Genomic DNA, 17,624 nt, shown 5'->3' on the forward strand with positions numbered 1-17,624 from the left:
CTACAACCCTGCCCCGGTCCACTTAAGGTCTCCCGTAACCAGATCTCCGTCGCCTGTGGCCCTGTCTGCCGTCTGCCAGCTAGTCAGTAGTCCGGTAGTCCAGGGACCTCAACCCCTGACTCCGCTGTCACTCCACACTCCTCTCTCCTCAACTGTCAGTACTCAACTCCTCACTTCAACTGTCTTGTTCCCTCCCAGAACACCTCAGGACCCCTAGGTGGGCGCTCCCATCCACCTGGTCCCGCCCACTAGTGTGTCCCTATTGTCATGGGGGGTGACTAGGCTTTACTGGCTGATGTTGTGCACCTGGGTGTGGGTTTTGTGTTGGTATGCTAAGGAGGATGGAGTCTTGTACCTGAGAGATTTGTACAACCTTTGTGACTACCTGGTTTTGCCAGAGTGTCACATTTGCAACCCCCTCCATGCAAATAGTTTTTGCAAAAACTTGCTTTTTTGATGAAGATGGACATAGAGTTCAAGATTTCTTTGACATTTGGTAGCGTTTCATAGAACGTTTACGTTTACCTTACAATATTGGTAAAGTTTTGCAAAATAGTTTCGTACCAAGCACATGGTTTCAACAAAGGCTGTGGAAGGGAGATCCTCCGATAATGATACTTTAGTTTTCCACTACAGGTCATGTCAGAGACAAACAGACACAGAGCCAGGCACCACAAGGAGGGGATCTTCTACTACTACTATTTCATTTACAATCACTACAATATTCTTTGATGTGAGAGAAGAGAAGAAATGGGCAATTGTTATTGACATTCATTTGACGCCACTGTTCAAGAATACTTCATTAATAGGGATGATAGAATACAAAAATATTCGCTTCGACGAATATCCGACAAATAAGTCGCCACTATTCGACTATTCACGAATATTCGATGCGCAATGTAAGGGGTACTTTGCACGCTGCGACATCGCTAGCCGATTGTAGCGATGCCGAGCACGATAGTCCCCGCCCCCGTCGCAGATGCGCTCTCTTGTGATAGCTGCCGTAGCGAACATTATCGCTACGGCAGCTTCACACGCACTTACCTGCCATGTGACGTCGCTCTAGCCGGCGACCCGCCTCCTTCCTAAGGGGACGGGTCGTGCAACGTCACAGCGACGTCACACAGCAGGCGACCAATAGAAGCGTAGGGGCGTAGATGAGCGGGACGTAAACATCCCACCCACCTCCTTCCTTCTGCATAGCTGCTGGAGGCAGGTAAGGAGATGTTCCTCGCTCCTGCAGCTTCATACACAGCGATGTGTGCTGCCGCAGGAACGAGGAACAACATTGTACCTGTCGCTGCAGTGAAATTATGAAAATGACTGACACTACACAGATCACCGATTTACGACGCTTTTGTTTATCGGTGCATCTAGGCTTTACATGTTGCAACGTCGTTACTGGCGCCGGATGTGCGTCACTTTGGATTTGACCCCGACGATATCGCAGTAGCGATGTCGCAACGTGCAAAGCCCCCCTAAGTCTATGGGAAAATCGAATAATTTCACGTTGGACCTAACAGTGAGCTGTGGTGACTGAGGAAAAGGCTGAAATGGATAGGAAAAGGCAGAAAAAGTATGGGCACAGCCTGTTGAAGGTGCATGACTGCATTTCTGGTGTCTTGGCATAACGTGCTCAGAGCAGCATGCGGCGTTTACGTAGTCGCCAGAACAGCTTTCAAACCAAAGTAATCGCTTTTTTGACAAACAGAAGACAGGTCTTTTGGTTTCTCCCTCTGTCTGTCGGTCTTTCCCTCCCCCCCTCTCTCATACTCACCGATCACTGACTGGTCACCGACACGGCGCTGCACAGCTGTCACACTGCTCTGGCGGCTTCTTCAGCTTATGAAAATGCCTGCCGCTCATTATTCCATCTCGTATTCCCTGCTTTCCCCGCCCACTAGCGCCTATGATTAGTTGCATTCAGACGCGCCCCCATGCTGAGTGACAGCTGTCTCACTGCAACCAATCACAGCCGCCGGTGGGCGGGTCTATGTAGTGCAGTAAAATAAATAAATAAATAATTAAAAAAAAGGCGTGCGGTCCCCCCAAATTTTGATAGCAGCCAAGATAAAGCCACATGGCTGAAGGCTGGTATTCTCAGGATGGAGAACCCCACGTTATGGGGAGCCCCCCAGCCTAAAAATATCAGCCAGCAGCTTCCCGGAATTGCCGCATCCATTAGATGCAACAGTCCCGGGACTCTACCCGGCTCGTTCCGAATTGCCCTGGTGCAGTTCAATCGGGGTAATAAGGAATTAATGGCAGCTCATAGCTGCCACTAAGTCCTAGGTTAATCATGGCAGGCGTCTGAGACACCTCCAATGATTAACCCCTAAGTGAAAGTAAATAAACACATACACCCGAAAAAAATCCTTTATTTGGAATAAAAAACTAAAAAAAAAAACACCTTCTTTCACCACTTTATTAAAATCCCCAAATACCCCTCCAGGTCCGGCGTAATTCTCATGAGGTCCCGCGACCCATCCAGCTCTGCTACATGAAGCTGACGGGAGCAGCCATGGAACACCGCCGCTGTCTGTCAGCTCCACGCAGCAACTGAAGTGAGCCGCGCAATCAGTGGTGACGTCACTCAGGTTACCCGCGACCACAGCTCTCAGGTGGAGGACTCCAGCTGGCTGTGGGTCACCTGAGTGACGGCACCGCTGATGACACGGCTCATTTCAGTCACTCAGGGGATTTGCGGTCACAGTCCTTCACCTGTGATCGCAAATCAGGCCGCGGCACACAGACAGAGCCGCGCGTTGACAATGAAGTCGGGTAAAGTTCATCCGAGTTCATTCTGATCGCGCGGCTCTGTCTCGCAGCCAGCCATGCTGTATGGGGATGTAGTAGAGCCGAGTGGGACCACTTTGTAAAAAATGCATCCAAAACGCTGTTCGGGAATGTTTCCACTCACTGACAGCAAGCAGAGATGGTAGGGAATCTTTTCATTCACTGACAGCAAGAAGACGTGTTGGGGAATGTTTCCATTCAATGACAGCAAGCAGAGATGATGGGGAATGTTTCCACTCTCTGACAGCAAGCAGAGATGGTGGGGAATGTTTCCATTCACTGACAGAAAGCTGACTTGTTGGGGAATGTTTCCATTCAATGACAGCAAGCAGAGATGATGAGGAATGTTTCTATTTATTGACAACAAGCAGACCATAGAGCTTGGCTGGCTGCGAAACAGAGCCAAGGGATCAGAACGAACTCGGATGAACTTGAAGTGAGCCGCGCGATCAGCAGTGCCCGTCACTCAGGTTACCCGCGGGGAGCTGCAGTCCTCCAGCTGAGAGCGGTGGCCGTGGGTCACCTGAGTGACGTCACTGCTGATCGCGTGGCTCACTTCAGTTGCTGTGTGGAGCTCACAGGAGCGGCGACCTCGTGAGAATTACACCGGACCTGGAGGGGTATTTGGGGATTTTAATAAAGTGGTGAAAGAGGGTGTTTTTTTTTTTCTTTTATTCCAAATAAAGGATTTTTTTGGGTGTATGTTTTATTTACTTTCACTTACAGGTTAATCATTGGGGGCGTCTAATAGACGCCTGCCATGGCAGTATGACAGCTGTGCAGCGCCGTGTCAGTGATCGGTCAGTGATCGGTGAGTATGAGAAAGGGGGGAGAGGGAGAGACTGACAGACAGAGAGACCGAAAGACCTGCCTTCTGTTTGTCAAAAAAGCGATTGATAGAGCTGCTACTGTTCAGCCCTTACAAGGACTATTTATTAGTTGGATCTAAGAACGCTCTCCCGCACACAGTACAGTCTATCTACACCGCCAACTCCCTATGACTGCGTGTTCACAAAATGGCTACTGGCGTATATAGCCCTTATGACGCTGTGCATCATAGTAACACCACAACAAAGATGGCTGCGGAGTTACTGTGAGGACAAGCAATATCAGATATGTTCATTGGCTGGAAAACAGGCGCCAGGAAGTCAGAAATGAAAATGAAAGTATCGGAGCGGATCTTGTATTATCCGTTCGATATCGAATGGTGCGAATAGCCTGTTTCCGTCGGATACCGAATAGTGGCGAATACATTCGCTCATCCCTATTCATTAACCTATCTCACAGCAAATTATATTGCTACATTGACTTCCAGTATATCAAAAAGGTTATATATAAATAAAATGGCCTCTTTAGTTAAATCAACTGTTCATTACTCTACTTCTTTTGATTATATACTACGTTATTTGTTTTTGTAATGCTAAAAATGTTAATAAAAGTATTCTGAAAATAAATATTTTATAAATACATTTGAAATAAAACCTTATTTAAACAATTGGTCATTTTCTGTTGACATATTCCAATTAAATAAACACTTTTATTTTCTCTTTAGGAAAGAATGATCAAGAATGGGCATCAAAGTTAAAGTCTTCTGATTTCCAGTTGCTGTGTCCGAATGGTGCCAGGGCAGAGGTGACCCAGTATGCGGATTGTAACTGGGCTCAAGTGCCTGCACATGCGGTTATGGTGCATCCAGAGATGAATATAAATGCATTGTTTGGTCTTCTGGATAAGGCTCAGGTCAGTATTGTCAGCAGAACTATATTTTGTAATTCTTGGACATTCATAGTTTCATAGTGTTTAAGGTTGAAGGTAGACTTAATTCCATCGAGTGCAACCCATTTATTATTCTAGTAATATGCACCAACTATATTACGTGGGGCTGCTGATAAGTCCAGAAAGAAATGAGACAGGATGATGAAACTTTACATTTATTCCACATACTCTCCACTGATGTCAACACACTTCTTACATTGGTATTCCAAGTTCTGTAAGCCTATCAAAAAGAAGGATACTGGTTGTGCCTCAAACCAAGCATCCGTAGCAGCCATGGCATCAGAAATGGTGTGAAATTTGGTACCCTTGAGGTGTTTCTTCAGGTTTGGGAACAGATGATAATCGGAGGGAGCTAGATCTGGTGAATAAGGTGGGTGGTCAACCAGTTGGAAGCCCAGCTCTGCCAGTTTTGCCGTGGTTGCTTTTGCAGTGTGAGCAAAGGCGTTGTCTTGCTGGAACAGCTTCCCGCTCCTTTTGGTCTTCAGAACTGCCTTCAATTGGTCCAAAAGTTCAATGTAATATCTTGCATTGATGTTGGAACCCTTTTGAAGGTAGTCCACTAGCAGCACGCCCTTCTTATCCCAGAACACAGACGCCATCACCCTAGTGGCTGAGTTTTGCACCCTGAACTTCTTTGGACGAGGAGAACCACTGTGCCTCCACTCTTTTAACTGCTCCTTGTTTTTAGGGTCATACAAATAAATCCAGGTCTCATCCATAGTGATCAGTCGATCCAGGAAGTTGTTATCAGTCCGGAAACACTGACAAATGGACCAGGAAGTTTTCACTCGCATGCTTCTCTGAGCTGTTGTCAAACATTTGGGGACCCACTTTGCAGATAGCTTCCTCATGTCCGAATGTTCATGGATAATGATGAAAACACATTCATGGGAAATCTCCATGATGTCTGCAATTGTTTTAGCTGAAATTCGTTGATTCTCCAGTATGAGGTTCTGCACAGCATCGACGATCTGAACAACAACCACTTTCGGTCATCCAGGACGTTCCTCATCATTGGTGCTGAAGTGGCTTGTTCTAAATTTGTCAACCCAGTTCTTAACTGTGGAATATGAAGGGCATTGATCCCCCAATGTCTGCGATATATCACCATGAATATCCTTCGCAGACTTTCCTTGCAGAAACAAGAATTTTATCACTCCTCTATTCTCAGTTGCTATGAATATCGCATTAGACTCCGCCATTATTTTACCGCGTGCGTAGAACACTGTTGCCATAAGCTACAAACACAAAATTTTGAAAACATATATTAGACACATAAGGCTTTCATGTGATGAAACATTCATTACCATAGAAACAAAAAAAGATCACAAAGCCAAAGACTTATCAGCAGCCCCTCGTAGATGGCAGGTCCCAAATTGCTGACTGGGCTGGTTAAATGATTTGATAAAAATTGGTGACACTTTCCCTGATAAACGTTCTTTCCATGGGACATAATATTGAAATGGAGGGGTCCAGAAGAAAAAACTGTTCCAGAATTATTAGCACACCACCATTTAGAGGATGTACTCAGTTTAAATTAAAAAAAAATCCACTGAAAGGTCTTCTTTAAGTATTCAACATCAGTATAAATCACAACTATTACTGTATCTTTCGGTTTACAACACACACCGGATTATAAGACGCACCCCAAATATAGAGAAAAAGAGAGGTGAAAAAAATGGGGACAGTCTAATAATTCAGTAGTGTCTTACCAAGGGATGGGGGGGTGGCATCGGTGGTGGAGTGGGGTCACAGGAAGCTGGGGTGGGGGTGGAACAGGGGGATGCTGCTGGTGGTGCAGCGGGTTTCCCAGATGCTGTCCCAGAAACTGTCGGTGGTGTGGGCTTCAAGAAATGGCACCCGGGGTCGGCGCATGCGCAGATTGAGCTATTGGCTCAATGACAAGCCGACATCTCATCACCTCCGGGCACCATTTTCCTTAAGTCCGCTGCTGGGAGATAAATGGGCCAGAAACTGTACATGTGCAGATGAGATCTTGAGCTGGGAGCTCCATCTGCGCACGCACCGACTACGGGCACAGCCGCCGCAGCCCCAGCACAGCCGTCGCAGCACAGCCTCTGTCTCCTGCTATCCCTCTCCACCAACCCCCGGTAAGCTACATTTAGAGTATAAAAAGCACCCCTCATTTTCCTCCCAAATTTTTGGGAGGAAAAGTGCGTCTTATAAATCAAAAAATATGATAACTTTATTATTTTATTTAATGGTTGTATTTGTATTACAGGATTATTATGGGAGTGACAGCAGTTCTGTATTTAAAATGTTTAACTCTTCACAATATGAAGAAAAGGATCTCATCTTTAAGGACTCTACCGAAAAGATTGTCCCTGTCAGAGATAAGAAAACATATGAACAGTATCTAGGTAGAAATTACATTGAATCCATAGAGGGCTTGCAGTGCTCATCTAGTAAAGGTAAGACATCTGTGTAATGTATATTAATCGTGGCTAAATGTTTTGAGACTTACACAAATTTTGATTTTCACAAAGTTTGCTGCTTCACTGTTTTTAGATCTTTTAGTCAGATGGTCACTGAAGGCCATTTATAACTATTTAATATGTTTTTAAACTTTTATTGACAAATACACTACAGTTCAAAAGTTTAGGGTCACTTAGATATTTCCTTATTTTTGAAAGAAAAGCACTTTTTTTTTCATTGAAGCTAACATTAAATGAAACAGAAATACACTCTGTACATGTAGTAAATGTAGTAAATGACTATTCTAGCTGCAAATGTCTGTTTTTTGATGCAATATATACATACAGTTAGGTCCAGAAATATTTGGACAGTGACACAATTTTCGCGAGTTGGGCTCTGCATGCCACCACATTGGATTTGAAATGAAATCTCTACAACAGAATTCAAGTGCAGATTGTAACGTTTAATTTGAAGGTTTGAACAAAAATATCTGATAGAAATTGTAGGAATTGTACACATTTCTTTACAAACACTACACATTTTAGGAGGTCAAAAGTAATTGGACAAATAAACCAAACCCAAATAAAATATTTTTATTTTCAATATTTTGTTGCGAATCCTTTGGAGGCAATCACTGCCTTAAGTCTGGAACCCATGGACATCACCAAAGGCTGGGTTTCCTCCTTCTTAATGCTTTGCCAGGCCTTTACAGCCACAGCCTTCAGGTCTTGCTTGTTTGTGGGTCTTTCCGTCTTAAGTCTGGATTTGAGCAAGTGAAATGCTTTTTTGCACTCATGAACTCCTGGGTAGCTTTGGCTGTATGCTTGGGGTCATTGTCCATCTGTACTATGAAGCGCCGTCCGATCAACTTTGCGGCATTTGGCTGAATCTGGGCTGAAAGTATATCCCGGTACACTTCAGAATTCATCCGGCTACTCTTGTCTTCTGTTATGTCATCAATAAACACAAGTGACCCAGTGCCATTGAAAGCCATGCATGTCCATGCCATCACGTTGCCTCCACCATGTTTTACAGAGGATGTGGTGTGCCTTGGATCATGTGCCGTTCCCTTTCTTCTCCAAACTTTTTTCTTCCCATCATTCTGGTACAGGTTGATCTTTGTCTCATCTGTCCATAGAATACTTTTCCAGAACTGAGCTGGCTTCATGAGGTGTTTTTCAGCAAATTTAACTCTGGCCTGTCTATTTTTGGAATTGATGAATGGTTTGCATCTAGATGTGAACCCTTTGTATTTACTTTCATGGAGTCTTCTCTTTACTGTTGACTTAGAGACAGATACACCTACTTCACTGAGAGTGTTCTGGACTTCAGTTGATGTTGTGAACGGGTTCTTCTTCATCAAAGAAAGTATGCGGCGATCATCCACCACTGTTGTCATCCGTGGATGCCCAGGCCTTTTTGAGTTCCCAAGCTCACCAGTCAATTCCTTTTTTCTCAGAATGTACCCGACTGTTGATTTTGCTACTCCAAGCATGTCTGCTATCTCTCTGATGGATTTTTTCTTTTTTTTTCAGCCTCAGGATGTTCTGCTTCACCTCAATTGAGAGTTCCTTAGACCGCATGTTGTCTGGTCACAGCAACAGCTTTTAAATGCAAAACCACACACCTGTAATCAACCCCAGACCTTTTAACTACTTAATTGATTACAGGTTAACGAGGGAGACGCTTTCAGAGTTAATTGCAGCCCTTAGAGTCCCTTGTCCAATTACTTTTGGTCCCTTGAAAAAGAGGAGGCTATGCATTACAGAGCTATGATTCCTAAACCCTTTCTCCGATTTGGATGTGAAAACTCTCATATTGCAGCTGGGAGTGTGCACTTTCAGCCCATATTATTTATATAATTGTATTTCTGAACATGTTTTTGTAAACAGCTAAAATAACAAAACTTGTGTCACTGTCCAAATATTTCTGGCCCTGACTGTAGGTATATAGAGGCTCATTTCCAAGAACCACCACTCCAGTGTTCTAATGGTACATTGTGTTTGCTAACTGTGTTAGAAGGCTAATGGATATTTAGAAATCCCTTAAAAACCCTTGTGCAAGTATGTTAGCACAGCTTAAGGGTAAGTTCACACAGTGCATTTTTGTGCAGTTTTCGGGTGCGTTTTTGCTCAGAAAACTGCATGACTATGCTTCCCCAGCAAAGTCTATGAGTTTTCACTTTTGCTGTCTGCACACAGCGTTTTTTTTCAGCTGCATTTTTGTGGTGCCACAAAAACGCAGCATGTCAATTATTCCCGCGTTTTTCACTGCGCTTTTCATCCATTGAGTGCAATGGAATGTTGAAAGACGCAATGAGAAACGCAAATAGGTGCGTTTTGGTGCGTTTTAGTGCGTTTCTAAGACCAAAAACGCAGCTATAAACGCAGGAGGTGGATAGTAAAGTGACATGTACAGAAAGAGGATTCCTTCTGTCATTAAACACAGAAGCGTGAATCCTCCCGGTACCGTCACCGCCGCTTCCACCTCCAGTCCTGTGCATGTATGCTGCCGTGCGGCGTCATGTACGGGCAGGAGGTGGAAGCGGCTGCGAAATCAAAAGTGAACAGTAGAAAAAAAAAAGTCATACTCACCTGTCTGCAGACTCCCGGTGCCATGCCCGCTCCCATCTTCTCCCGGTACTGCCGCTCCGGGTGTGTGCAGTCTCCCCGGGTACGTATGCCTGCAGGATGCAGGACCTGGCGATGGATCACCTGATGCAGTCACCTGATGCGTCAGCTGATCGTAAGTCTCGGGGTGACGCCAGCGGCCGGCCGGTTTAACTTATCAGCGGATGCGTCAGGAGACTTCATCCCTGATTACCGGCAGCTCCTGCAGCGATCGGACGAGATCAGACTCGCTCTAGGAGCTGCCGGTAATCAGCACATAAGTGAGTATTTTTTTTTTTTTTTGCACCGATGCATCTGCTGATTGTATAAATGGCTTTTATACAATCAGCTGATGTGTGATGTGATTCAGGCACTTGATCCTGACACATCATCTGATCGCTTTGCCTTCCAGCAAACCGATCAGATGATATTGGATCCGGATTGGACGGCGCGGGACCCTTGACCCAGGATTACTGCGGAGGGGGGGTTCTTTATTTCAATAAAGATGGAGTCACTAATTGTGTTGTGTTTTATTTCTAATAAAAATATTTTTCTGTGTGTTGTGTTTTTTTTATCTTTACTAGAAATTCATGGTGGCCATGTCTAATATTGGCATGACACCATGAATTTCGGGCTTAGGGCCAACTGATAATATACAGCTATCCCTAACCCCATTATTACCCAGTGAGCCACCCGGCATCAGGGCAGCTGGAATAGTTGGATACAGCGCCAGAAGATGACGCTTCTATGAAAGTGCCATTTTCTGGGGTGGTTGCGGACTGCAATTCGCAGCGGGGGTGCCCAGAAAGCATGGGCACCCTGCACTGTGGATTCCAATCCCCAGCTGCCTAGTTGTACCCTGCTGGACACAAAAATTAGGCGAAGCTCACGTCATTTTTTTTTTAATTATTTCATGAAATTCATGAAATAATTAAAAAAAAAGGGCTTCTCTATATTTTTGGTTTCCCAGCCGGAAACAAATAGGCAGCTGGGGGTTGGGGGCAGCCCGTACCTGCCTACTGTACCCGGCTAGCATACAAAAATATGGCGAAGCCCACGTCTTTTTTTTGTTTGGGGGGGCAAAGAAATGCTGCATACAGTCCTGGAAGGAGGATGCTGAGCCTTGTAGTTCGACAGCTGCTGTCTGCTCTCCTGCATACACTATTGGTTGGAGGATGCTAAGCCTTGTAGTTCGACAGCTGCTGTCTGCTCTCCTGCATACACTATTGGATGGAGGATGCTGAGCCTTGTAGGTCTGCTCCCCCTGACTCTCCCTCCAGCATACAGTCCTGGTTGGAGCATGCTGAGCCTTGTAGTTCTGCAGCTGCTGTCTGCTCTCCTGCATACACTAGTGGAGAATGAAGAACATATTGAAGAAGGAAATGACATCAGACCTTTTTTTTTTGTTCACTGATAAAAAACGCATAAAGACGTTTTTTGATGCGTTTTTTTGACGCAGGAGCGTTTTTGTGCGTTTTTTGCCGCAAAAAACGCACAAAAACGCAACGTCAAAAAAACGCAGCGTGTGAACCTAGCCTAAAACAGTTTTGCTGATTAGAGAAGCTATAAAACTGACCTTCCTTTGACCTAGTTGAGAATCTGGAGCATTACATTTGTTGGTTCCATTAAACTCTCAAAATAGCCAGAAAAAGAGAACTTTCATGTGAAACTCAACAGTCTATTCTTGTTCTTAGAAATAAAGGATATTCCATGCGAAATATTGCAAAGAAACTGAAGATTTCCTACCATGGTGTGTGCTACTCCCTTCAGAGGAGAGCACAAACAGGCTCTAACCAAAGTAGAAAGATAAGTGGGAGGCCCCGCTCCCCAACTGAGCAACAAGACAAGTACATTAGAGTCTCTAGTTTGAGAGATCAATGCCTCACAGTTCCCCAACTGGAAGCTTTATTAAATAGTACCCGCAAAACACCAGTGTAAAAGTCTACAGTGAAGAGGCGGCACTGGGATACTGGCCTTCATGGCAGAGTGGCAAAGAAAAAGCCATATCTGAGACTGGCTAATAAAAAAAAAAGATTAATATGGGCAAAAGAACACAGACATTGGAAGAGGAAGATTAGAAAAAAGTGTTATGGGCAGACAAATCGAAGTTTGAGGTGTTTGGATCACACAGAAGAACATTTGTGAGATGCAGAACAACTGCAAAGATGCTGGAAGAGTGCCTGACACCATCTGTCAAGCATGGTGGAGGTAATTTGATGGTCTGGGGTTGCTTTGGTGCTAGTAAAGTGGGAGATTTGTACAAAGTAAAAGGGATTTTGAATAAGGAAGGCTATCACTCCATTTTGCAACGCCCTGCCATACCCTGTGGACAGTGTTTGATTGGAGCCAATTTCATCCTACAACAGGACAATGACCCCAACAACACCTCCAAATTATGCATGAACTATTTAAGGAGGAAGCAGGCAGCTGGTATTCTATCTGTAATGGAGTGGCCAGCCCAGTCACCAGATCTCTACTTTATTGAGCTGTTGTAGGAGCAGCTTAACCATATTGTACACAAAAAGTGCCCATCAAGCCAATCCAACTTGTGGGAGGGGCTTCTGGAAGCATGGGGTGAAATATCTCCAGATTACCTCATCAAATTAACAGCTAGAATGCCAAGGGTCCGCAAAGCTGGAATTGCTGTAAAGGAGCATTCGTTGACAAAAGCAAAGTTTGAAGGAAAAAATTATTATTTAAAATAAAAATCAATCATTATTTCTAACCTAGTCAATGTCTGGACTGACTATATTTTCTATTCATTATGTAACTCATTTGATAAATAAAAGTATGATTTTTCATGGAAAAGACAAAATTGTCTGGGTGACCCCAAACTTTTGAACTATAGTGTACATCAAGTTTATGGATTGACTCAATATTTAAAGTGTTGACCCTCATGTTTCAAGATGTACAAGTCGCTCTGGCATGCTGGATATCAGCTTCTTGGTCAAATCCTAACTGCTTGCAACACATTCTTATCTAACATAAATGTAGTGAAAAAAGTGTGCCCTGACGAAGATCTCCAAAACGGCCGTCGGGCTGCTGCCTTGCCTCCCTGCCATACTCTTTGTGCCGCTTAGCTGTCCACACAGGTGATTATTATCCTAGGTTAGCCACTTCTAGGTGATTTATTTACACCATTTCTCCATGGCTTATTGATTAGTGAATAATGTTTACGGAGCATTTATTTAAAGCTGCAACTAACACCTGCTGCTTCGACAATCCCTAGTTTAATTACTGGTGATTAATTGAATACTTTCAGTGTCCAGACTATTGTTAGCGACATTAGATTTATTTAATTGATATGAATTTTTCTTCACCCCAATGTATAATATATATATATATATATATATATATATATATATATATATATATATATTGTGAGGTAGCAGCGTTGCTTGGGCAAAAACATGAGGCAGTAGCGTGTTCACACCAACAGTCTATTTATTGTTGCAGCATAAATAGATCCAATTTCCCACAGTCAAAGTCTCTTCCGGAGCACAGCCGGTACATATAGACAAATTCTTTGCATCAAAAAGTCTTGTTACCTTAGGACCCCGTTAACCGCAGGGATCTGTTTAAGGTTCTCCTAGGCTCACACTCTTAGCCTCTGTTCACTCCACACAGAGCCAGCTCAGCTCACACAGCATGTGTTAGCTTCATCAAGCCTTGCTCTCAACTGAGACACACCCTGCTGTGCTCTGCAAGATCCAAACCAAAATCATGGACATGAGGATTGCTACAAAACTTGGACTGAGAGGAAGGATCTGTCCCCCTTTACCCTTTGTGCCATACTCCCCGTAATAGCTATAACAAACTCAGAGGGTTTCCAGACACATTCTGGGGGACACATAGCGGTCTTCAAATATTACCCCTGTCACTGCCTCACAATATATATATATATATATATATATATATATATATATATATATAAAATATATATATATATTCAAATATCTGTAATTAAATGTGGATGTATATTTACTACATTGAGTATCATTGCTGACTTTCGGTTGTTGCTAATCTTCATATTGATATGTATTTGGTGGGGTGAGGCTTGTTTTCATCACCATTTTTATCCTTGCACCATATTACCTTTTCTATTTTGATTAATACAAATATAAAATGTATAATGTGGACAGTTGTTCGCCTCCCTCCTTTTTTTGTCTGGTTACATTCTTATCTAATCAGTATTGGAGTTTATCACAATTACTATTTTTTTGTTTGTTCAGCGCCTTTGAGCATTTGACCAAAGGTTCTCTGTGGAGTTGGGGAGTTTCCTGGCCATGGACCCAAAATGTCAATGATTTGTTTACTGACTTACTTATTCATCACTTTTGAATTGTAAAATGGAGCTCCATAATGATGGAAAAACATTGTTCATCACAAAATTGCTCCTGGATTCTTGGGAGAAGTTACTCTTGGTGGATGTTTTTATTCATGGCAATGTTCTTGGCAAAATTGTGAGTAAGCCCAGTGATTTGGATGAAAAGCATTCCCACACATGAATGGTCTCAGGATGCTTTACTGTTGGCATGACAGACTTTTGGAATGTGGTTTGGTGTCAAGAAGGGCAGCAAAAAAATCCTCCTCTTTTTAAGAAAAACATCGAAGACCTACTGACATTCTGCAGGAAGTTCAGGGACTAGCCTGCAGAGGACTGGGGGTTTTTTTCTGCATTTTTTCTGATGAAGTCCCCTTTAGACTGTTTGGGACATTTGGAAGAATAATCGTAGAAGAAAATGTGAGCACTATCCTGAGTCGTATCTCATGTCTACAGTAAAGTATCCTGAGACCATTCATCAGTGAAGTTGCAATTCATCAGGGTGTGGGCTCACTAACAATTTTGCCATACTACACGCCCATAAATAAAAAAAATGATATCTAAGCCTCCTTCAAGAACAATTTCTCCCAACCATCCATCCAAGATCAATTTGGTGATGAAAAATGCACCATGTCACAAGGAAAAAGTAATAACTAAGTAGCTTGGTGAAAAAAACATTGAAATTTTGAGTATCAAAATTAAAGGGGACTGCACGTTCTGTTTAAAAATTATTTATTTAAATAATTAAAAATAAGCTGCATAGAGTCTGTCATATTTTGATACACAGCCAAAATAACGTACACATCTGGGGGCTGCAGCCTCCAGCTGTCTGCCTTCTCTGTGCTGGGTATCAAAATACGGGTGACCTTATGTCATTTTTCCAATTATTTATTTATTTTTCCCGCCACTTCAGGGACCCAGACAGCTAGTGTGAGGGCAACCAATCACAGACACCAGCAAGCTGGCAGTCTGTCTGCAACCAATTACAAACACTGTTACAGAGAGTGGGTGGGGGAAGCAGTGAATATTCATGAGATTTAATGAGTGGATGTGGAAGCAGTGACAGCCAGTCGGAAATTCCTTAAGTATTATTGTCCTGGTTTAAACCCCATTTTGCTTTCTTTTGTAGTCCCCTAGCACTTAATAACACCATTTTATAACACTTAAGTTGGGTCCCTTAGACTTATATGGGGCTTGGCGTCTCGGGTCAAGTCCGGTCCTGAACCAGACTTTTTTTTTAAGTCCGGCCAGACCTGCCCAATACGAACATTTGTGGGTCTGTCCATATCTACTTAAGAAGCTGAAGCAGTAGACTTTATGAAAAATAAAAATTTTAGTCGATCTCAAAACTTTTGGTCATGAGTGTATGACAGCCTCCAATCTTACTGAATGTAAAATGATGTGTTTAAAGTGAACCTGTCACATACCCAGGCACTATTAACCTGCCGGGTTAATGTGCAGGTTAGGAATGTTCCAAAGCTGCAGTGAAAGCTCAGCTAAGGTAAGGATATGAACTTTATTCCTCTCGGCAGCCTAAAGCTCACAGAAAACTAAAAAAAAAACTGGTAAAAAATATCTTTATTCATAAATATTAAAAAATACAAGTGTGTATCAATATAGTGAATAAGATAAAATGGCTTTAAATAATGGTACCAAGTAAGAACCAATGAAAAGAAGGGGAAGGCACATCTACACAATAAAGAAAATAATCCCAAAAGTTTCTCCTGTCACCCTATAGTACCATTTTTTAGGAGCGGAGAAACATGAAAAAGGCAATTTATTCCCAAGTGTAATCTTAACATTCCCCTATTTCTATATAAACCATTAGCTACAGAAATTTAGTACATCTTATCAGGTGTGTGCATAAACAGTCCGTATAGTCCAGTCAGTACCATCCGTTATTTCTGGTATTTTCACTCATACTAGGTGATAAAGTCAAACCTTTCCTGATAATGATTTCCTTCTCTTGGAAATTCCAAGACAAAGAGAAAGATCAGATATATCTTGACACATCCCACCTATAGCTGTGTAGTATGATGTTAATATATCAAAAAGAGGAAAATGATCCTCATCAATTGTTGTTACCCAAGGTAGACATCCATGGGGAATGCATAAACCCTCTGGCTTTCAGTCATAGAGGCGTGGCTTCAGTCACTGCTCAGTACATAGTGAGTGGCAGCTGTAACCACGCCGCAGTGGTGCCTGTATGACCGAAAAGTCAGAAGCTGTCAGAAGGAATAACGCTTATGTCCTTACGGTAGCTGGGCTTACAGTCTGGCAGCTGGACAAGTTACAATGTTATTAACCTGCAGATTAATCTTAGATCTGAAAGTTAATAATGTTTCGGGATGTGGCAGGTTTCCCTTAACCCTCAGTTCTGGATAGAAGGCAACAGGCAACAAACTTTCCGACAATCCCATAAAAACGAATGTGACGGTGGTTATACATGTGACTACAACTCCTTGTTCTTGTGACCAGATAGGGTCCCAGTCGTTCGACTCTCGACAGCTGCCCATTTATCTCCTATGTTGTGGACAGCTGATTACTATGTTCAGTGGAGAAAACCTCTTTAAATTACATAGCACTCTGAAAATATTAGCACGCAAAGCACACAATCATTAGTCTCTGTACACAGCATACAGTGGTGCAGTAGATGCAGGCATGTGTTTTTACAGGGGCCTGTCATCATGAGAGAGTGCACACTATGTGTTAATTAGTGAGTTAATAATAAAGCTATTTTCAAACCTCATCAAAATTAATTGAATACATGATAAAAATGGCATCATTTAATTATTTTCTTTTTCTCCTACAGCTATAACTCCAGTGAACGCCGTCTTATTGCTAATTAGCAACATCCTACTAATTAAGTTTTCTGCATAATTACCAACAACTGAATTTTCAAGATGCCTTTGGAAATTGCAGTGCTGTAAACATGGTGATTTTTTGTTCTGCTGAAGACACAAGTCTATAAGTGATGAATGTACTGCTATTCCTTATGTACCTGTCTTGTGAACAACACTGCCCCACGGTTATCACACCTGATTCCTGCAACAGGATTTTACAAGGAAAAAAAAAAAAAGAAATTCACTATTTATTTCCATAGCTTTATCACCCGGCAGGTGCATGTTTACATTGAGAAATGCATGTATATCTTCATTAACTTCAGATGACATAAAAACAAGTGCTATTTTGTTTGCTACTGTTCCTTAAGTGTCTTTTTATGTGTGCATTATTGGGGTCATATCAGCAGGGGTGTAAAAGCTGGAATTACCATCAGTATTAAAAACTATGAAGGAGCTGGTTTTATTATAGATACTGGGCAGGTAACTCAGTACAAATCAATAGGAGTCAAAGAGACAGGAACAAAAGCAATCAGAAGTAAAATAAGTGCAAAACTTGGACCACTTGTTATTTGATGACAGGTCCTGTTTAAATGGAAGTACAAGCAAAAGTAAAGGAAAACTCGGCACTAGCTGTTAAAGGGAACCAATCACCAGGATTTTCATATATAAGCTAAAGCCAGGGCTATACTGGCACTATTGGGCTGATTCTATACATACCTGTAGTGGTCAGCTCGGATGTTTAGGTTTTGAAATCCAAGAAAGTAAAGTTTATAAAATTAGCTGCTTGTTGAGTGACAGCAGCTGATGAGCAGATAATATATTCATAATTATCCCCCTGTT

At 42.6% G+C, this 17,624-nt stretch overlaps 1 protein-coding gene across 1 annotated transcript in view; it reads left to right on the top strand.

Annotated features, from left to right (window-relative positions):
- The window catches only part of MELTF (melanotransferrin), a 127,517-nt gene extending 110,372 nt beyond the window's left edge, over window positions 1–17,145 (top strand). Inside the window, exons 14-16 of the mRNA XM_075338530.1 lie at window positions 4,349–4,536; window positions 6,815–7,004; window positions 16,754–17,145. Coding sequence (XP_075194645.1) covers window positions 4,349–4,536; window positions 6,815–7,004; window positions 16,754–16,821 — 446 coding nt within the window. The 3' untranslated portion in view covers window positions 16,822–17,145. The remainder of the gene's footprint in view (window positions 1–4,348; window positions 4,537–6,814; window positions 7,005–16,753) is intronic.
- The last annotated feature ends 479 nt before the right edge of the window (window positions 17,146–17,624 follow it).

Source organism: Anomaloglossus baeobatrachus, chromosome 3 (assembly GCF_048569485.1).
Source record: "Anomaloglossus baeobatrachus isolate aAnoBae1 chromosome 3, aAnoBae1.hap1, whole genome shotgun sequence".
NCBI lineage: Eukaryota > Metazoa > Chordata > Amphibia > Anura > Aromobatidae > Anomaloglossus > Anomaloglossus baeobatrachus.